General features: G+C 38.6%; 1 protein-coding gene across 2 annotated transcripts in view; it reads left to right on the top strand.

Moving 5' to 3' along the window:
- The window catches only part of LOC110145827 (tyrosine-protein phosphatase non-receptor type substrate 1-like), a 63,650-nt gene that overhangs the window by 28,900 nt on the left and 17,359 nt on the right, over positions 1–17,391 (top strand). The window contains exon 1 of one of the 2 annotated variants that reach the window (XM_070472316.1): positions 2,653–2,788. The exons of the other annotated variant lie outside the window; for it this stretch is intronic. Coding sequence (XP_070328417.1) covers positions 2,716–2,788 — 73 coding nt within the window. The 5' untranslated portion in view covers positions 2,653–2,715. Of the gene's footprint in view, positions 1–2,652; positions 2,789–17,391 lie in introns of those variants that run through there. 2 annotated transcript variants of the gene reach the window in all.

Raw genomic sequence — 17,391 nt, 5'->3', positions numbered from 1 at the left:
ATCATCTCCAGATGTTTGTGCTTTTCCCACTTTTTTCCCTGTAATTGATTGCTACTTCCATATCATAGTGATTGTCAAAAATGCTTACTCTTTCTAAATGGGTGCTTCTGTATTAGGTGAATATATGTTAATGAGTTTAATATCCTCTTCTCATATTGATTGATTTATCCTTATATAATGCCTTTTGGTCTTTTGTTTTAGCCTTTGCTTCAAAGTCTACTTTGTCTTTTATAAGTATTGATATCCCTTTTTTCTTGGCATTCCATTTGTATAAAATTTAATTGTCATCTCCTCAGTTTCAGTCTCCAAATGCACTTTAGAATCACACTTTCAAATTTCATGAAAAATTGTTTTAAAATTAGTTTTTTGATCAGACTGAATTTATATGTTAATTTGAGAAAATGGAAATCTTTTCTAATATTCAGTTTTCTCATTCATGATTTGATATCTCTCTATTAATTTGTTTTAAAATTATTTTATTTTTTTTCCATTTATTTTTATTAGTTGGAGGCTAATTACTTTACAATATTGTAGTGATTTTTGCCATACATGGGTATGAATCAGCCATGGATTTGCATGTGTTCCCCATCCTGATCCCCACTCCCGCCTTCCTCCCCATCCCATCCCTCTGGGTCTTCCCAGTGCACCAGCCCTGAGCACTTGTCTCATGCATCCAACCTGGGCTGGTGATCTGTTTCACCCTTGATAGTATACTTGTTTCAATGTTGTTCTCTCAGAACATCCCACCCTCGCCTTCTCCCACAGAAGTCCCAAAGTCTGTTCTGTACATCTGTGTCTCTTTTTCTGTTTTGCATATAGGGTTATCGTTACCATCTTTTTAAATTCCATATATATGCATTAGTATACTGTATTGGTCTTTATCTTTCTGGCTTACTTCACTCTGTATATTTTAAATTCACAATTTTGCAATTGCTTTTTGTCCGAATGATCTTATGCATCTCTAGTTATAGCTATTATTAATGCTTTCTTATTCATAGAATTTTAAAAAAATTATTATTACTGTTTTTAATAGTTTTGACTACTGTATAGAATTATAATTGAAGTAGATCATGAACGTTAGATCAAGCCATGTTACAGAACTTTTACCATTGCTAACAGTAAGGGCATTCTTTTTATGTGTAACTCTCTTAAAATTAAATCTCCAAACATCCAAATAGTTTTATCTTTATCAAAGACTCATATGCAAACAGTTTACAAGTCCGATAGTTCTACATATGAAGTTATACATATGAAAACTGGAGTCTCTAAATTCCTGCCATTTCCACTTCTGAGAGGAAGCCAAGTTCAACTCTTTCAACTAATTATTTTAGCCCCCTGTCATAAAACATGCTTATTGCTTTGTCTTGAAATCTCACTGTTAGGCCTTATTCATAGACATCTCAGTTTGGAAGCCAGGGAGGTAATATTCTGTTACTCCTGACCTCATGTCACACATGCACATCTTATTCTTTATCACTCTAATATAATTATAATCTTGAATATGCTAATAGACAGTGTCTATGTTATGACTATGAAATTATAGCTGAATTTGTTACATTCTTAGTTTTAGCTTATGTTGATCCTGTCTTGTGTATGTTTGTGTAACCACTAGCATGGTCAGATGCAGAATAGTCCATAAGCACCAAGTCTCCTATGTGCTAGCCCTTTAAAATAACAAATACCCCACCAAACCAAACCTCTTGCAAATGCCTTTCTGTTTTCTCTCTATATATAATTTTGGGAATGTTATACAAGTATAGTTAATATTATGAGACTGGTTTTGCTCACTCAACATAATGCCTTTAAGAGATTTATAATTGCCACACCCATATATAACTCATTCCTTTGGATTGCTGAGTAGTAGATCCTCATACAGAAAGGTTGTTCACTAATTTTTAGATATTTTGATTTCTTCCACTTTTCTGCTTCAAAGTAAATCTTTTACAACATTTGTACACAGGTTTTGTGTGGACACTATTTTCATTTCTCTGGAATAAAAGCCTTAGAGTGTAATTTCTGGATCATGCAATCTACTTCCTCTCCTTACAGTGGAAAATGATTCCTTTTCTTGGATTCAGTCCATAGCCTGAATAGTTGTGAGGTCCACATTGCACTGTCCATTTGGGCTAAGTTTTGCCAGTTACATTGATAAAATGTTGTAATAAGAAATCATTTCAAGAGCACATCTGGTTCCATCCCAAAGTTGAGAAGGCCCTGGTGAGTCCCCTTCCTTTATCCAGGTCAGTCAGTAGATCTTCACTGAGGCAGGTGCAGAATGAGACTGAAATCCAGTCACAACCTAGGGTCCTGGAATTGGGACTTTGGAACTCAGCCCCCAGCCACAGATCCTTCTTGGCATCTGTGAGTTTGCCTGGGGCTCCCAACTAAGAATCACCATAAACATGGAGAGGAACCCAGTGGAGGCAACAGAGACCCTGGGTGTGGAGAGAGTTTTATTTCTGCTAGGCCTGTTCAGTCTCTGAAAATGTAAGATGAGTAGCTAGCCACATTTTCTGCCTGATTTCTATATCACATCTAAAATAGGAACTGTCTTGAACCTAGAAATGTATTGTAATCTCATAGTCATTTGACCCTATCATAGGCCCTTCCTCTTATATCATGAGGGGTGGGGCTTCTTTCCTTTCCACAGAGCACAGAAGTTCATGTTCTCCCAGCTAACACATTTGGACAGAGCAGATTCCACAGGCCTCCACGATGCCCATCCTTGCCTCCTCATTACACACTCCTCTTCCTTGCCTGCTAATGATTCTACTGCTGGGATTAATAGGTGAGCATTTCTTGGGGTAGAATCCCCTCTCCCTGCCCTCTGGACCTCCCTACTGCCCTGCACTTTTAAAGTCTCCATGTAAACATGGGTGTGCTACCAAGGACAGCTGCAGAAGGCCAAAGACTGGGCATTATCTGAAAGCATGAAATCAGGGATTTGAGTGTTTTTTCTGTGGATCCACCACCTCCAGCTGCTTAGCAGAGGTATCCAAACGGGTGATGTTTCAAATACCAGCAATGATAGATTTATGTGCGTTAACTTGTATAATTCTCACAACATCCCATGTGATAAATGACTATTACTCCTGAATTGCAGATGGGGAGATTGAGGCAGAGAGTAATTTGCCCGATATTAATTGACCTAAGGCAGTGTAGTATGAGATTCAAATCTAGAGTGTCCAGCTCAAGTTGATTCTTTTAATCATATTATGCAACTCAGTTTCTCAGAGAATCCTAATGGAAGAAAAATCAGAAGATACTGAGAAATAAACAATAGTTTAGTCTTCACCCATGATGCCACTCAGAGAACAGAAGCATTCAAATCTTGCATTGTGTACTCCCAAGTGTTGGTCAGTGATGTGTTGGATGGTTCCCATCTGTTGAAGTTTGCACTGAGTCTTTAACAGATATTGTAATTTCATTTGATCCTCAAAACAACCTGTATAACTACAATGCTAGGCTATTCTCTAATACATGTTTGTGGATGCATGTATTTATGTGTGTGTGTGTGTGTGTGTGTGTGTGTGTGTGTGAGGAAGTCTTCCAGACACATGGGATTTCAAAAAGACTTCTTTAATTTTTAAGTCTACATGAAACGATATAAACATGTGTTGAGTTTTTGCTGTCTTTCAAAAACATACCTGCTTTCTCCTTCTCTATAAACCTCTCTCACCCAAACTGTTACTTAAGACAAGAAAACTTCTTTCCTGGTAAATGAGTAGAATTTTATGCATTGCTATCTCAGAGTCCCCTCTTCCATGCTGGTTAAGGGTGAAGAGGAATGAAGGCTAAAAAGGACTCAGAGACTCTTGCCTATATGATCTGTATGTCCGTATCTATATCTGTAATTATAACCACATCCCTGTCTATAACTTTATCTATATCACCTAATGCTAGTTGAAGCTTCCATTCCTTAGGATATCTAATGAGTAATAACAATTTGTTTTCTTAAGCATTCATCATGGGCCAGAGTTGGAAATTCCCATGGTTGCTACCTCACGTGATCATTATATCCAAGGTAGATCCTCTTGTCATCCTTACCTTATAGATAATAAAACTGAGCAAGGAGAAGTTCAAGGATACTCAGTGTTACCTGATAGAGGTATGGTTTGAACTCAAGACATCTGGTAGTAGAGCTCATGAATTTAACCATTGCTCTTCTTGATACTGTGTCCCTTCTTCCATCCCAAGATATTTCTGTGGCTTCTGCCAATGGGTCTGATGAAGGGGAAGGATTGGGCAGAGGGTTTGTGGTTTTATTCTCCTGGGCTCTTTTTTTGCTTTCTCATACAAGCAAGTTCCTTTTTTGTTTCCTCATACAAACAAGTTCCTTTTATTTTTCACCAAGTTATTTACATGGGAAACTCAACTTCTGACACAATTTCTACAGGGATTAACTGCTTAAAGTAGAGCTCATTGTCTTGGGAAGATGTCACACTGGACAGTTCACATATCATTGTATATTACTTTGATATTTAGTATATGGCAGGAAGGAACTTGGGGTGAATTGTTGAGTAAAAGAGACTAATTGCCCTCATTGATGTTTATCTTGGTGAAAGAAATGACAATAAACAATAGACTTATAATTCAGCAAATAATACAGAATATTAGAAAGTGCTACATGTTAGAAAAGAATAGCTGACATGTAAAAAATGAAATTAGTTTGTTCTTTAACTTCATACACAAAAATAAGCTCAAAATGTATTAAAGACCTAAATTTGAGACTTAACACTATAAAGCTCCTATAGAAAAATATAAGCAGAACACTCTTTGACATAGAACACTATCTTTTTTGATATATCTCCCAGAATAATGGAAATAAAAACAAAAAGAAACAAAGGAGACCTACTTAAACTCAAAAGTTTTTGCTTAATAAAGAAACAACAAACAAAATGAAGGACAGCCCACAAATTGAGAGAAAATATTTGTAAATGGTGTGACTGAAAATGGGCCAGTCACCAAAATTTACAAACGACTCATGACACTTAATAGAATCAAAGCAAAAAAGCCACTCAAAAAATTAGCAGAAGATGTAAATAGACATCTCTCCAAAGAGGATATACAGTTGGCCAATAGGTACCTGAAAAGATGTCAATAAAATTATTAGAAAAATGCAAATCAAAACTAAAGTGAGATATCAGTTCATACCAGTGAATGGATTTCATCAAAAACCCACAAATAATAAATTCTGGAGCCAGTGTGGAGAGAAGGGAACCCTCCTACACTGTTGGTAGGAATGTAAATTGGTACCGCTACTATAGAGAACAGTATTCACTCAGTTGCTCAGTGATGTCTGGCTCTTTATGACTCTTTGACTGTAGCCCACCAGGCTCCTCTGTCCATGGAATTTTTCAGGCAAGAATACTGGAGTTGGTTGCCATTCCTTACTCAAGGGATCTTCCCGACCCAGAGATTGAACCCACGTCTCTTTGGTCTCTTTCATTGGCCTTTACCACTGCGCCACCTGGGAAGCCCCAGAGAACAGTATGGACGTTCCTCAGAAAACTAAAAATGGAGCTACCACCCTGCAATCCCAGTCCTGGCCATATATAGGGGCATGAGCTACCTTATGATCCTGCAATCCCAGTCCTGGGCATGATCTGAAAAGATACATGCACCCCAGTGTTCACTGCAGCACTGTTTACAATAGCCAAGACGTGGGAGCAAGCTAAACATCCATCAGCAGAGGAGGGATAAAGATGTGGTATGTATATATGGTCGAATAGTCCTCAGCCATAAAGAGGATGAAATAATGCCATTTGGAACAACATGGATGGACCTAGAGAGTATCATACTGAGTGAGGTAAGTCAGAGAAGGAGAAATATCATGACATCCCTTATATGTGGAATCTATAAAGACATGATACAAATGAACTACAAAACAGAAACATACTCACAGACTTCAAGAATGAGCTTATGGTTGTGGGAAGAAGAATGGGGGGAAGGGATAGTTGTACAGTTTGGGATGGACACATACAGTCCGCTGTACTTAAAATATAAAGTCAACTGTATAGCACATGGAACTCTGCTCAATGTTACGGGGCAGCCTGTATGAGAGGGGAGGTTGGGGATGAATGAATATATGCATATGTATGGCTGAGTCCCTTCACTGAAACTATTACAGCATTGTTTGTTAATTGGCTGTACCCCAATACAAAATTAAAAATTAAAAAGGAAACAAAACAAAGATTAATTGGATAACTGAATTGAGAGAATTTGTTGGGTGAGATGTATTTTAAACCTGGTAGTCTTGCATGGGCATCACAGAGAAGGGGAAGTTTGAAAGAAAGTTCTGGGGTAAGCATTGTGGTTATCTCGGGGGGGAGCCTTCCTGAGAGGGAGCAGCATGTGCAGAGTCCCTGAGAGTAAAATCATCCTGTGATGAAGGATTTGGGCTTTTGCCCTGAGTGAAACTATTGCTATTGTGGTTTTGAAGAGAGAAATGACTTGGTCTGACATAAGTTTTAATTTATTTGAGCATTTGATTGACAATAGACTACACAAGGAGCTTCCCTGGTGGTTCAGCTGGTAAAGAATCCACCTGCAATGCAAGAGACCCTGGTTCAATTCCTGGGATGGGAGATCCCCTGGAGAAGGGATATGCTACCCACTACAGTATTCTTGCCTGGAAAATCACCATGGACAGAGGAACCTGGTGGGCTACAGTCAATAGGGTCGCAAAGAACTGGACACAACTGAGCGACAAATCACAGCACAACACAGCAGGGATGACGCAGGACGTTGATAGAAGCAACTAGAGCATTTGAATTCATAACATTCACTCAAAAAAGTAAAAATGGCTTGCACTGAACAGTAGCTAGTAGAGATAAGAGAAAGAGGTCAGATACTGGATGCACACTAATGAGGACGCAATAGGATTTTCTGATGCATAGGACTTGGGATGGGAGAGAAAAACTTCAAGGTTTTGATAACTGGACATCTGAAAGAAGAACTGTGGCTCAGCTGAAATATAGCGGGTGTGAAGGAAATTCATGTCAGTGTTAGATGTGCTAACTGTGAGATGTTTATTTCTGTCCAGAAAGTATGACAAGTTGATAGCTGGACATACAAGGTCAGAGTTCTGGAAAAATGCCTGGGCCACAGAGGTAATTGGAGAGTTATTGATATACAGTTGGCAGAATTTTTGCGATCTCCTGGCTCCTCTCACCCCTCTGATTCCTAGTCTCTTCTCCCTCTTCCTCTCCCTCCATTTCTCCCTCCAAAGTTCGTTCACATTTCTTCCCATTTTTGTCTTATCAGTGCAACTTCCACAACCCCACTTTTTCTCTCCAGACTTAACAGTCTAAACCACCTGAAGCTGTTGGCACATCATAAGACCTGCCCTGTAATAGTATGTCCCCTCCTTGGGAGGTATGATTGGTTAGAAATAGTGCTTAGTGCATGGGTTTATCGGCTCACACTCTGCAAAGTTGAACTACAAAGGGGAAGGGAAGAAATAGAAAAGAAGCCAGGGTTTGTTTTGAGGCCAAAGCAGCCTGCTCCTCTTATTTGCATCCCTGGAATGAAACCCATGCTTGTTTAATAGGACATTTCAGATAAGAGGGATTGTGTTTGTATTTCTCTATATCTTCAGAAACTGGATAGTCAATGAGGCAGTGAAATCAAGTGGATAGCTTGAACCTGTAGTGAAATAATTGGCCCAATGGTGACTCATGGCTATTCAACTCATAACTTGCTGTCCAATCATAATCAATCACCCAATCAGATCTTATCCCTGTTGTCTTTTTTTAAATGTTTTCTTTTGTATTGGAATATTCTCAATTAACAATACTATGATAGTTTCAGGTAGACAGTATAGAGATTTAACCATTTGTGCATTTGTATCCATTCTCACACTAATTCTCCTCCCATCCAGACTGCTACATAACATTGACCAGAGTTCCTTATGCTCTACACTTGCATATACACAATGCAATACATTGCATTAACTCTATAGATTACTTCGGGTCAGTCAGTCAGTTCAGTCACCCAGTCATGTCTGACTCTTTCCAACCCCATGGATTGCAGCATGTGAGGCTTCCCTGTCCATCACCAACTCCCAAAGCATGCACAAACTCATATCCATTGAGTTGGTGATGCCATCCATTTTATCCTCTGTCGTCCCCTTCTCCTCCTGCTTTCAATCTTTCCCAGCATCAGAGTCTTTCCAGTAAGTGAGTTCTTTCCATCAAGAGGCCAAAGTATTGGAGTTTCAGCTTCAGCATCAGTCCTTCCAATGAATATTCAGGAATGATTTCCTGTAAGAATGACTGCTTGGATCTCCTTGCAGTCCAAGGGACTCTCAAGAGTCTTCTCCAACACCACAGTTCAAAAGCATAAAATGTTCGTCATTCAGCTTTCTTTATAGTCCAACTCTCACATCCATACATGACTACTGGAAAAACCATAGCTTTGACTAGATGGACCTTTGTTGGTAAAGTAATGTCTCTGCTTTTTAATATGCTGTCTAGGCTTGTCATAGCTTTTCTTCCAAGGAGCAAGCACCTTTTAATTTCATGGCTGAAATCACCATCTGCAGTGATTTTGGAGCTCAAGAAGGTAAAGTGTGCCACTGTTTCCATTGTTTCCCTATCTATTTGCCTAAAGTGATGGGACCAGATGCCATGACCTTAGTTTTTTGAATGTTGAGTTTCAAGTCAACTTTTTCACTCTTCTCTTTCACTTTCATCAAGAGGTTCTTTAGTTATTCTTCACTTCTTACCATAAGGGTGGTGTCATCTGGGTATCTGAGGTTATTGATTTTTCTCCCAGCTATTTTGATTTCAGCTTGTGCTTCATCCAGCCTGGCATTTCGCATGATGTACTCTGCATATAAGTCAAATAAGCGGGGTGACAATATACAGCCTTGACGTGCTCCTCTCTCAATTTGGAATCAGTCTGTTGTTCCACGTTCAGGTCTAACTGTTGCTTCTTGACCTGCACACAGATTTCTCAGGAGGCAAGTAAGGTGGTCTGGTATTCTCATCTCGTGAAGAATTTTCCACAGTTTGTTGTGATCCACACAGTCAAAAGGCTTGGCATAGTCAATAAAGCAGAAGTAGATGTTTTTCTGGAACTCTCTTTCTTTTTGATGATCCACCAGATGTTGGCAATTTGATCTCTGGTTACTCTGCCTTTTCTAAATCCAACTTGAACATCTATAAGTTCACAATTCACGTACCACTGAAGCCTAGCTTGGAGAATTTTGAGTATTACTTTGTTAGCATGTGAGATGAGTGCAATTGTGCAATAGTTTGAACATTCTTTGGCATTGCCTTTCTTTGGGATTGGAATGAAAACTGACCTTTTCCAGTCCTGTGGCCACTGATGAGTTTTCCAAATTTGCTGGCATATTGAGTGCAGCACTTTCACAGCATCACCTTTTAAGATTTGAAATAGCTCAACTGGAATTCCATAACCTCCACTAGCTTTGTTCTTAGTGATGCTTCGTAAGGCCCACTTGACTTCACATTCCAGGATGCCTGGCTCTAGGTGAGTGATCACACCATCGTGCTTATCTGGGTCATGAAGATCTTTTTTTGTATAGTTCTTCTGTGTATTCTTGCCACCTCTTTTTACTATCTTCTGCTTCTGTTAGGTCCATACCATTTCTGTCCTTTATTGAGCCCATCTTTTCATGAAATGTTAACTTGGTATTTCTAATGTTCTTGAAGAGATCCCTAGTCTTTCCCATTCTATTGTTGTCCTCTATTTCTTTGCATTGGTCTCTGAGGAAGGTTTTCTTATCTCTCCTTGATATTCTTTTGAACTCTGCATTCAGCTGGGTATATCTTTCCTTTTCTCCTTTGCCTTTAGCTTTTCTTCTTTTCTCAACTATTTGTAAGGCCTCCTCAGACAACCATTTTGCCTTTTTGTATATCTTTTGGGGATGGTCTTGATCACTACTTTCTGTACAATGTCATGAACCTCCGTCCATAATTCTTTGGGCACTCTGCCTATCAGATCTTATCCCTGGAATCTATTTGTCACTTCCACTGTATGATTGTAAGGGATTTGATTTAGGTCATACCTGAATTGTCTAGTGGTTTTCCCTATTTTCTTCCATTTAAGTCTGAATTTAAGTCACAGTCAGCTCCTGGTCTTGTTTTTGCTGACTATATAGAGCTTCTCCATCTTTGGCTGCAAAGAATATAATCAAACTGATTTCATTATTGACCATCTGGTGATGTCCGTGTGTAGAGTCTTTTCTTGTGTTGTTGGAAGAGGGTGTTTGCTATAACCAGTGCGTTCTCTTGGGAAAATTCTGTTAGCCTTTGCCCTCTTCATTTTGTACTCCAAGGCCAAAGTTGCCTGTTACTCCAGGTATCTCTTGACTTTCTACTTTTGCATTACAGTCCCCCATGATGAAAAGGACATCTTTTTGGGGTGTTAGTTCTAGAAAGTCTTGTATTTAGAGCTTAGTGGTTTTGTATTCAGACCTTCAATGTTAGTGGTTGGGACATAGACTTGGATTATTGTGATATTGAATGGCTTGCCTTGAAAATGAACAGAGATCATTCTGTCATTTTTGAGACTGCACCCAAGTACTGCATTTTGGACTCTTGCTTACTCTGAAGGCTACTCCATTTCTTCTAAGGTATTCTTGCCCATAGTAGTAGATGACATGGTCATCTGAATTAGATTCACCTATTCCAGTCCATTTTAGTTCACTGGTTCCTCAAATGCCAATGTTCTCTTTTGCCATCTCCTGTTTGACCACTTCCAATTTACCTTGATTCATGGACCTAACATGCCAGGTTCCTATGCAATATTGTTCTTTATAGCATCAGACTTCACTTCCATCACCTGTCATATCCACAAGTGGGCATTGTTTTTGCTTTGGCTCTGTCTCCTTTCTGCAGTTATTTCTCCACTCTTCTCCAATAGCAATATTGGGCACCTACTGACTGGAGGAGTTCAGCTTTCAGTGTCATATCTTTTTGCCTTTTCATACTGTTCATGGAGTTCTCAAGGGATGAATACTGAAGTGTTTATTCTCTTCTCCAGTGGACCACGTTTTGCAAAAACTCTCCACCATGACGCATCCATTTTGGGTGGCCCTACATGGCATGGATCGTAATTTCATTGAGTTAGAAAAGGCTGTGGTTCATGTGATCAGTTTGATTAGTTTTTTGTGATTGTGGTTTTCATTCTGTCTGCCCTCTGAAGGATAAAGATAAGAGGTTTATGGAAGCTTCCTGATGGGAGAACTGACTGTGGGGGAAAACTGGGTCTTGTTCTGATGGGTGGGGCCATGCTCAGTAAATCTTTAATCCAATTTTCTGTTGTTGTGCTGGGCTGTGTTCCCTCCCTGTTATTTGACCTGAGACAAAACTATGGTGGGAGTAATGAAGATAATGGTGACCTCCTTCAAAAGATCTTTTGCAGGCACTGTTGTATTCAGTGCCCCTGACCTTGCAGCATGCCACTGTCAACCCACTCCTCTGCCAGAAACTCTTCTACACTCACAGGCAAGTCTGGATCAGTCTCTTGTGGGGTCACTGCTCCTTTCTCCTGAGTCCTGGGCCACACAAGGTTTTGTTTGTGCCTTCCAAGAGTCTGTTTCCCCAGTCCTGTGGAAGTCCTGTAATCAAATCCTGCTGGCCTCCAAAGTCAAATTCCCTGGGGATTATCTGTCCCTTTGCCAGATCCCCAGGTTGGGAAATCTGTTGTGGGTCCTAGAACTTAACACTGTGATAATTTATTTGGCATAATTGTTCTGCAGTTTGTAGGTTGTCTGCTCAGTGGCTCTATGGTGGGGTTAAGGCTAGTATAGTCACTTTAACAATATTCATTCTTCCAATCTGAAAATGTGGTGCATCTTTCCTTATGTGAAGAACCATAGATCAAATTGCTAGCATTCACTGGATCATAGAGAAATCAAGGAAATTCCAGAAAAACATCTACCTCTGTTTCATTGACTAGGCTAAAGCCATTGACAGTGTGGATCACAACAAACTGTGGGAAATTCTTAAAGGGATGGGAATACCATAACACCTTAACTGTCCTCTGAGAAACCTGTATGTGTCTCCAGAAGCAGCAGTTAGAACAGAATATGGAACAACAGACTGGTTCCAAATTGGGAAAGGAGTATTTTAAGCCTGTATATTGTCACCCTGCTTATTTAACTTGTATGCAGAGTACACCATGTGAAATGCTGGGCTGGATGAATCACAAGCTGGAATCAAGATTGTTGGGAGAAATATCAACAAGCTCAGATATGCAGAGAATAGCACTATAATGGCAGAAAGTGAAGAGGAAATAAAGGGCCTCTTAATAAGGGTGAAAGAGGAGAGTGAAAAAGCTGACTTGAAACTCTAAATTCAAAAAACTAAGATCATGACATCTGGTCCCATCACTTCATGGCAAACACAATGGGAGAAAAGTAGAAGCAGTGATAGATTTTATTTTCTTGGGCTCCAAAGTCACCATGGATGGTGACAGCAACCATGAAATTAAAATATGCTCCTTGGAAGAAAAGACAACATATTAAAAACCAAAAGCATAAGTATAGTCAAAGCTGTGACTTTTCCAGTAGTTATGCACAGATGTGAGAGTTGGACCATAGAGAAGGCTGAGCACTGAAGAACTGATGCTTTAATGTGTGGTGCTGGAGAAGACTCTTGAGAGTCCTTTGGACTGCAAGGAGATCAAAGCAGTCAATCCTAAAGGAAATCAACTCTGAATATTCAATAAAATGACTGATGCTGAAGTTAAAACTCTAGTCCTAGACCCTGATGCTGTGACAGATTGAAGGCAAAAGAAGAAGGGGGCAGTAGAAGATGAGATAGTTAGCATCACCAACTCAATGGACATGAATTTGAGCAAACTCTGGGAGATAGTAAAGGACAGGGGAGCTTGGCATGCTGCAGTCCATAGGTTTGCAAAGAATTGGACAGAAATTAGCAACTCAGTGACATGTGCCTTCTTCGGTTTCTTTCAAGAGCATCTTCTAGTTTTCAGAAAACATGTCTTTTATCTACTTAGGAATGTTGATTTTTAGGTATTGTATTTTTTTCTGATGTGATGGTAAGTGGGATTGTTTCTTTCATTTTTCTTTCTGATCTTTTGTTGTTGTATAGAAATGGAACAGATTTCTATGTATTAGTTTTATATCCTGCAACTTTACCAAATTCATTGATGAGTTCTATTAGTTTTCTGGTGGCATCTTTTTGTTTGTTTGTTTGTTGTCTTTTTTTCACTTTAATGAAGAGAATCTATTACAGTGAGTTCATTAAAGAGTTATTGAAGGATAAAATGCAAATAAAACAAAGCAGTAATATGTCAATCATGAGTGAGGAAAGAAGCTAGTACACCAAGGGCCTGAGGAGTATAAAGGGAACAGCTAAGCATTTAGGGCAAAAAGAATTTTACTAACCAGTATTGAGTCAGATGAGTATTGAGTAAGATGAACAGAAGACAGAAGATAGAGCAGTGATCTCACCCCAAAAGCAAAGTATACAAGTGTGGGTTTGGATCAGAAACAATATTTTAATAGGCTAAGCTCTATAGTAAGGAAAGACTATATGTGAGGAGTCCTAGGTATTGACTCCTACGTATTTTATACTTAGCTAATATGTAGCTATTATAAGTGAAGTTGCTAGCTTAATTTCTTTTTTGGATTCACTGTCACTAGTATGTAGGAAAAAAACCTCATTTTTGTGTGGTGACTGAATCTCAAAACTTTGCCAAATTTACTTATTAGATTTACCAGTTTTTAATGTTGGAATCTTTAGAATTGCTACATGGAAATCATGTCACACACAAACAAGATAATTTCACTTCTTTCCAATTTGAATACCTTTTATACGTATTACTTAATTAATTGCTTTTCTCTGAACTTCCAGTATTGTGTTGACTAGAAGTGGCAAAAGTGGGCATGTCTTGTTCCTGATTTTGGAAAAGCTTTCAGAATTACACCATCGATGAGGCTATTAATGTGGGGTTTTATATACAACTTCATTTATTGGGCAATTTTCCATCTATTTCTAGTTTATTGATTTCTTATCACGAAAAATGCTAACTTTTGTTAAGTCCTTTTTCTGCATTAATTTTTTTCTCTTTATTCTGTTAAAGTGGTAAAATACATGGTTTGATTTTCATATTGTTGTTTAGTTGCCAGGTCATGCCCGATTCTTTGTGACCCCATGGACTGCAGCACACCAGTGCATATATTTTCATGTGTTGAACCATTTTTATATTTCAGCAATATATCCCAGTTTGTCCTGGTGCATAATTCTTTTAATATGTTATTGAATTGGATTTTCTAACATTTTATTGAGGATTGCTGCATCAACAGTCATGTGAGTTATTGGTCTGTGTCCATTCTTCTATCAATAGAGATTTAGATTACTTCCGTGTCTTGGCTATTGTGGATAGTGCTACTATGAACACTGGAGCACATATATCCTTTTGGATCATGTTTTTCTGCAGATTTATGCCCAGAAGTGGATCATATGATAGCTCTATTTTTAGTTTTTCAAGAAACTTTCATACTATTCTCCACAGTGGCTGTACCAATTTACATTGCCACCAGCAGTGTAGGAGGGTTCCCTTCTCTCCACACCCTCTCAGCATTTATTGTTCATGGATTTTTTGATGATAGCCATTCTAACTGGTATGAGATGATATCTCATTGTAGTTTTGATTTGCATTTCTGTAACATTTAAGCAATGTTGAGCAGCTTTTTATGTGCTTTTTGGTCGTCTGTATGTCTTCCTTAGAGAAATGTCTATTTAATTTTTTTTCCCATTTTTTATTTGGGATGTTTGTTTGTTTTGGTTACTTAGCTGCATGACCTGTCTGTAAATTTTGGATTCTAATCCTTTGTTGGTCACATTATGTGCAATTATTTTCTCCCAAAATATGGTTATCTTTTCATTTTGTTTATTGTTTCTTTGCTGCACAAAAGCTTTTGAGGGTGATTATGTCTTATTTGTTTATCTTTGTTTTTACTTCTTGGAGATGGATGGAAAAAGATATTGCTGCTTTTAATTCAAGGAATGTTTTGTCTTTGTCTTGTTGTGTTTTATTGTGTCTGGTATTAAATTTATGTCTTTAAACTAGTTTAGTTTTGTTTATGGTATTAGAAAATGTTCTAATTTCATTTTTTTCCCACATGTGGCTATCCTGTTTTCCCTGCACCATTTACTGAAGAGACTGTCTATCCTCCATTGTACAGTCTTAGTACATATATGCAATGGATCATTACTCATCCATTAAAAAGAATGAAATAATGCCATTTGAAGCAAAATGAGTGGCCCAAGAAATTGTCATACTGAGTGAAGTGAGTCAGAGAGAGAAAGGGAAATATAAGATAACACTAATAGGTGGGGTAAAATATGAGACAAATGAACTTATTTACCAAACATAAACCTTGTGTTTCTTTCAGACTTAGAGAATAAATTTATGGTTATGAGGGCAGAAGGGTTTGGGAGAGGGATAGATAGGGAGCTTGGGACTGACATATACAGACTGTTGTGTCTAAAATGGATAACTAATGAAGAACTACTGTACAGCACATGGAAGTCTGCCCAATATTATGTAGCAGCCTAAATGAGAAAAGAATTTGAAAAAGAGAGATATTGGTCTGTATTTCCTTGTTATGCCTTTATGTCACTGTGATATCTGGATCATGCCAATAGAACTCTGAAAGAATTGAGAAGTCCTCCCACCTCTTAAGACTTTTTTGAAGAGGAATACTGTTAGTTTTCTTTAAAAATTTGGAAGCATTCACTAGTGAAGACAAGTAATTTTGGGCCTTTCTTTGTTGGGAGGTTTTTTATTATTAATTGAATCTGATTGCTAGTTACAGGTCTACTCTAATTTTTTATTTCTTCATAATTCAGCTTCAGTATTATGTCCTTACAAGAATTTGTCCAATTTATCTATGTTATCCAATTTTTTTTGATGTTTAATCATTCATAGAACTGTTTTAAAATCCCTTTTATTTCTTTGACATTATTAGTATGTTTTTCATTTCTGATTTTAGTTATTTGGGTTGCCACTCTCTGTTTTTTTCCCTTAGGCAATCTAGCTAAATTTGCTTAATTCTATTGATCTTTTTGAAGAATCCCTCTTGGCTTTGTTTATTTTCTCTGCTATACTATTCACATTTTACTTTTCTCTTCAATAATCTCAGCTATTTTCTTTCATTTGCAAACTTTTGGTTTGGGGTTTACTTTACTCTTCTTTCTCTAGTTTCTTGCATGTTCAGCCATAAATTTCCCATTAGGGCTGCTTTCTGTGCATCTCATATGTATTCATAGTATGTTTTATGTTTTCATTTGTCTCCAAGTGTTTTCTAACTTCCCTTGTGATGTTTCTTCTTTGACATGTTGATTTTTGAAGAGCATGTTGTTTGATTTCTATGTACCTGTGACTATTTTATTTCCTCTTCTGTCATTGATCTAGTTTAATTTTACAGTTTGAAGAGCATTTCTTTCAATTTCAATAAGTTGCCTTGTCATTCTTCGTGTGTGAAAATGACACATTTATAGATTTTTTGTTATGGCAACTGGTTTATGTAGCTGTAGACACAAAATAGCCCCCTGACATAGGAGGAACATCAAAATTGCTGAGTGCTAGGATGTGAAGCTCACCTCCTGCCACAAATACATCAAAAACACATCTACATGTGGAATGATTCTCACAGAATGTCTACTGAATGCTGGCAGAGGATCTCAGACATCTGAAAGGGCAATAAAATCTCTTTGTATCTGGGTGAGATGAAAGAAGAGAACAGCAAAAATGAAAGAAAGGAATCAGGATGGAACCTGTACACTTGGAAGGGAGCTATGAAAGAGGAAAGTTTCCTGTAACCTGGGAAGTACCCCCAGTGGCAAGGAGATCAGCTGGGATATGGGGAACCTCAGAGCCTTGAAGGAGAGTGTAGCAACCAGTTTGCAGCAGCTGGAACATTGAGAGATATGCACAGACGGTCAGTGCAACTGCCCTACGCTTCCCAGGCTGCTTGTCTGCTGGTAAGGACAGGGGCAGGGTTTGAAGGTCACCCCCACTTTGGAGCAGTTGTTTTGCCACTGCCATCCTGGGCTCCAGGTGGAGTCATGAGCTGCTTCTACTCCCGTCGAGTGCTCTGGGGCACGCGTGAGCCACCACTCCCACCGAGAGCTCCAAACTGGGTATCAGACACCACATGGGCGCACCCCCATAAGGGAATAATGGTCAGCTCATGCTGAAAAAGAGGTGATAGGCATACGTACTAAAAACAGCCCTTGCACCAGAAATATTAAACCCACACAATCTACACGTGGATGCTCCCATGTATAAACAGCCTTCCAAGACCACAGGAGATAATTGTTTTTCCTAAACTTCCAGAATAAGAGAAATATAAGTAAAGTGAAGAAGCAGAGGAACCATGCCCAG

The sequence above is a fragment of the Odocoileus virginianus genome, chromosome 9, assembly GCF_023699985.2.
Source record: "Odocoileus virginianus isolate 20LAN1187 ecotype Illinois chromosome 9, Ovbor_1.2, whole genome shotgun sequence".
In the NCBI taxonomy this organism is placed as follows: Eukaryota; Metazoa; Chordata; class Mammalia; order Artiodactyla; family Cervidae; genus Odocoileus; species Odocoileus virginianus.
Note: the sequence above shows the minus strand (reverse complement) of the source record. Positions and strands in the feature narration are given on the sequence as shown.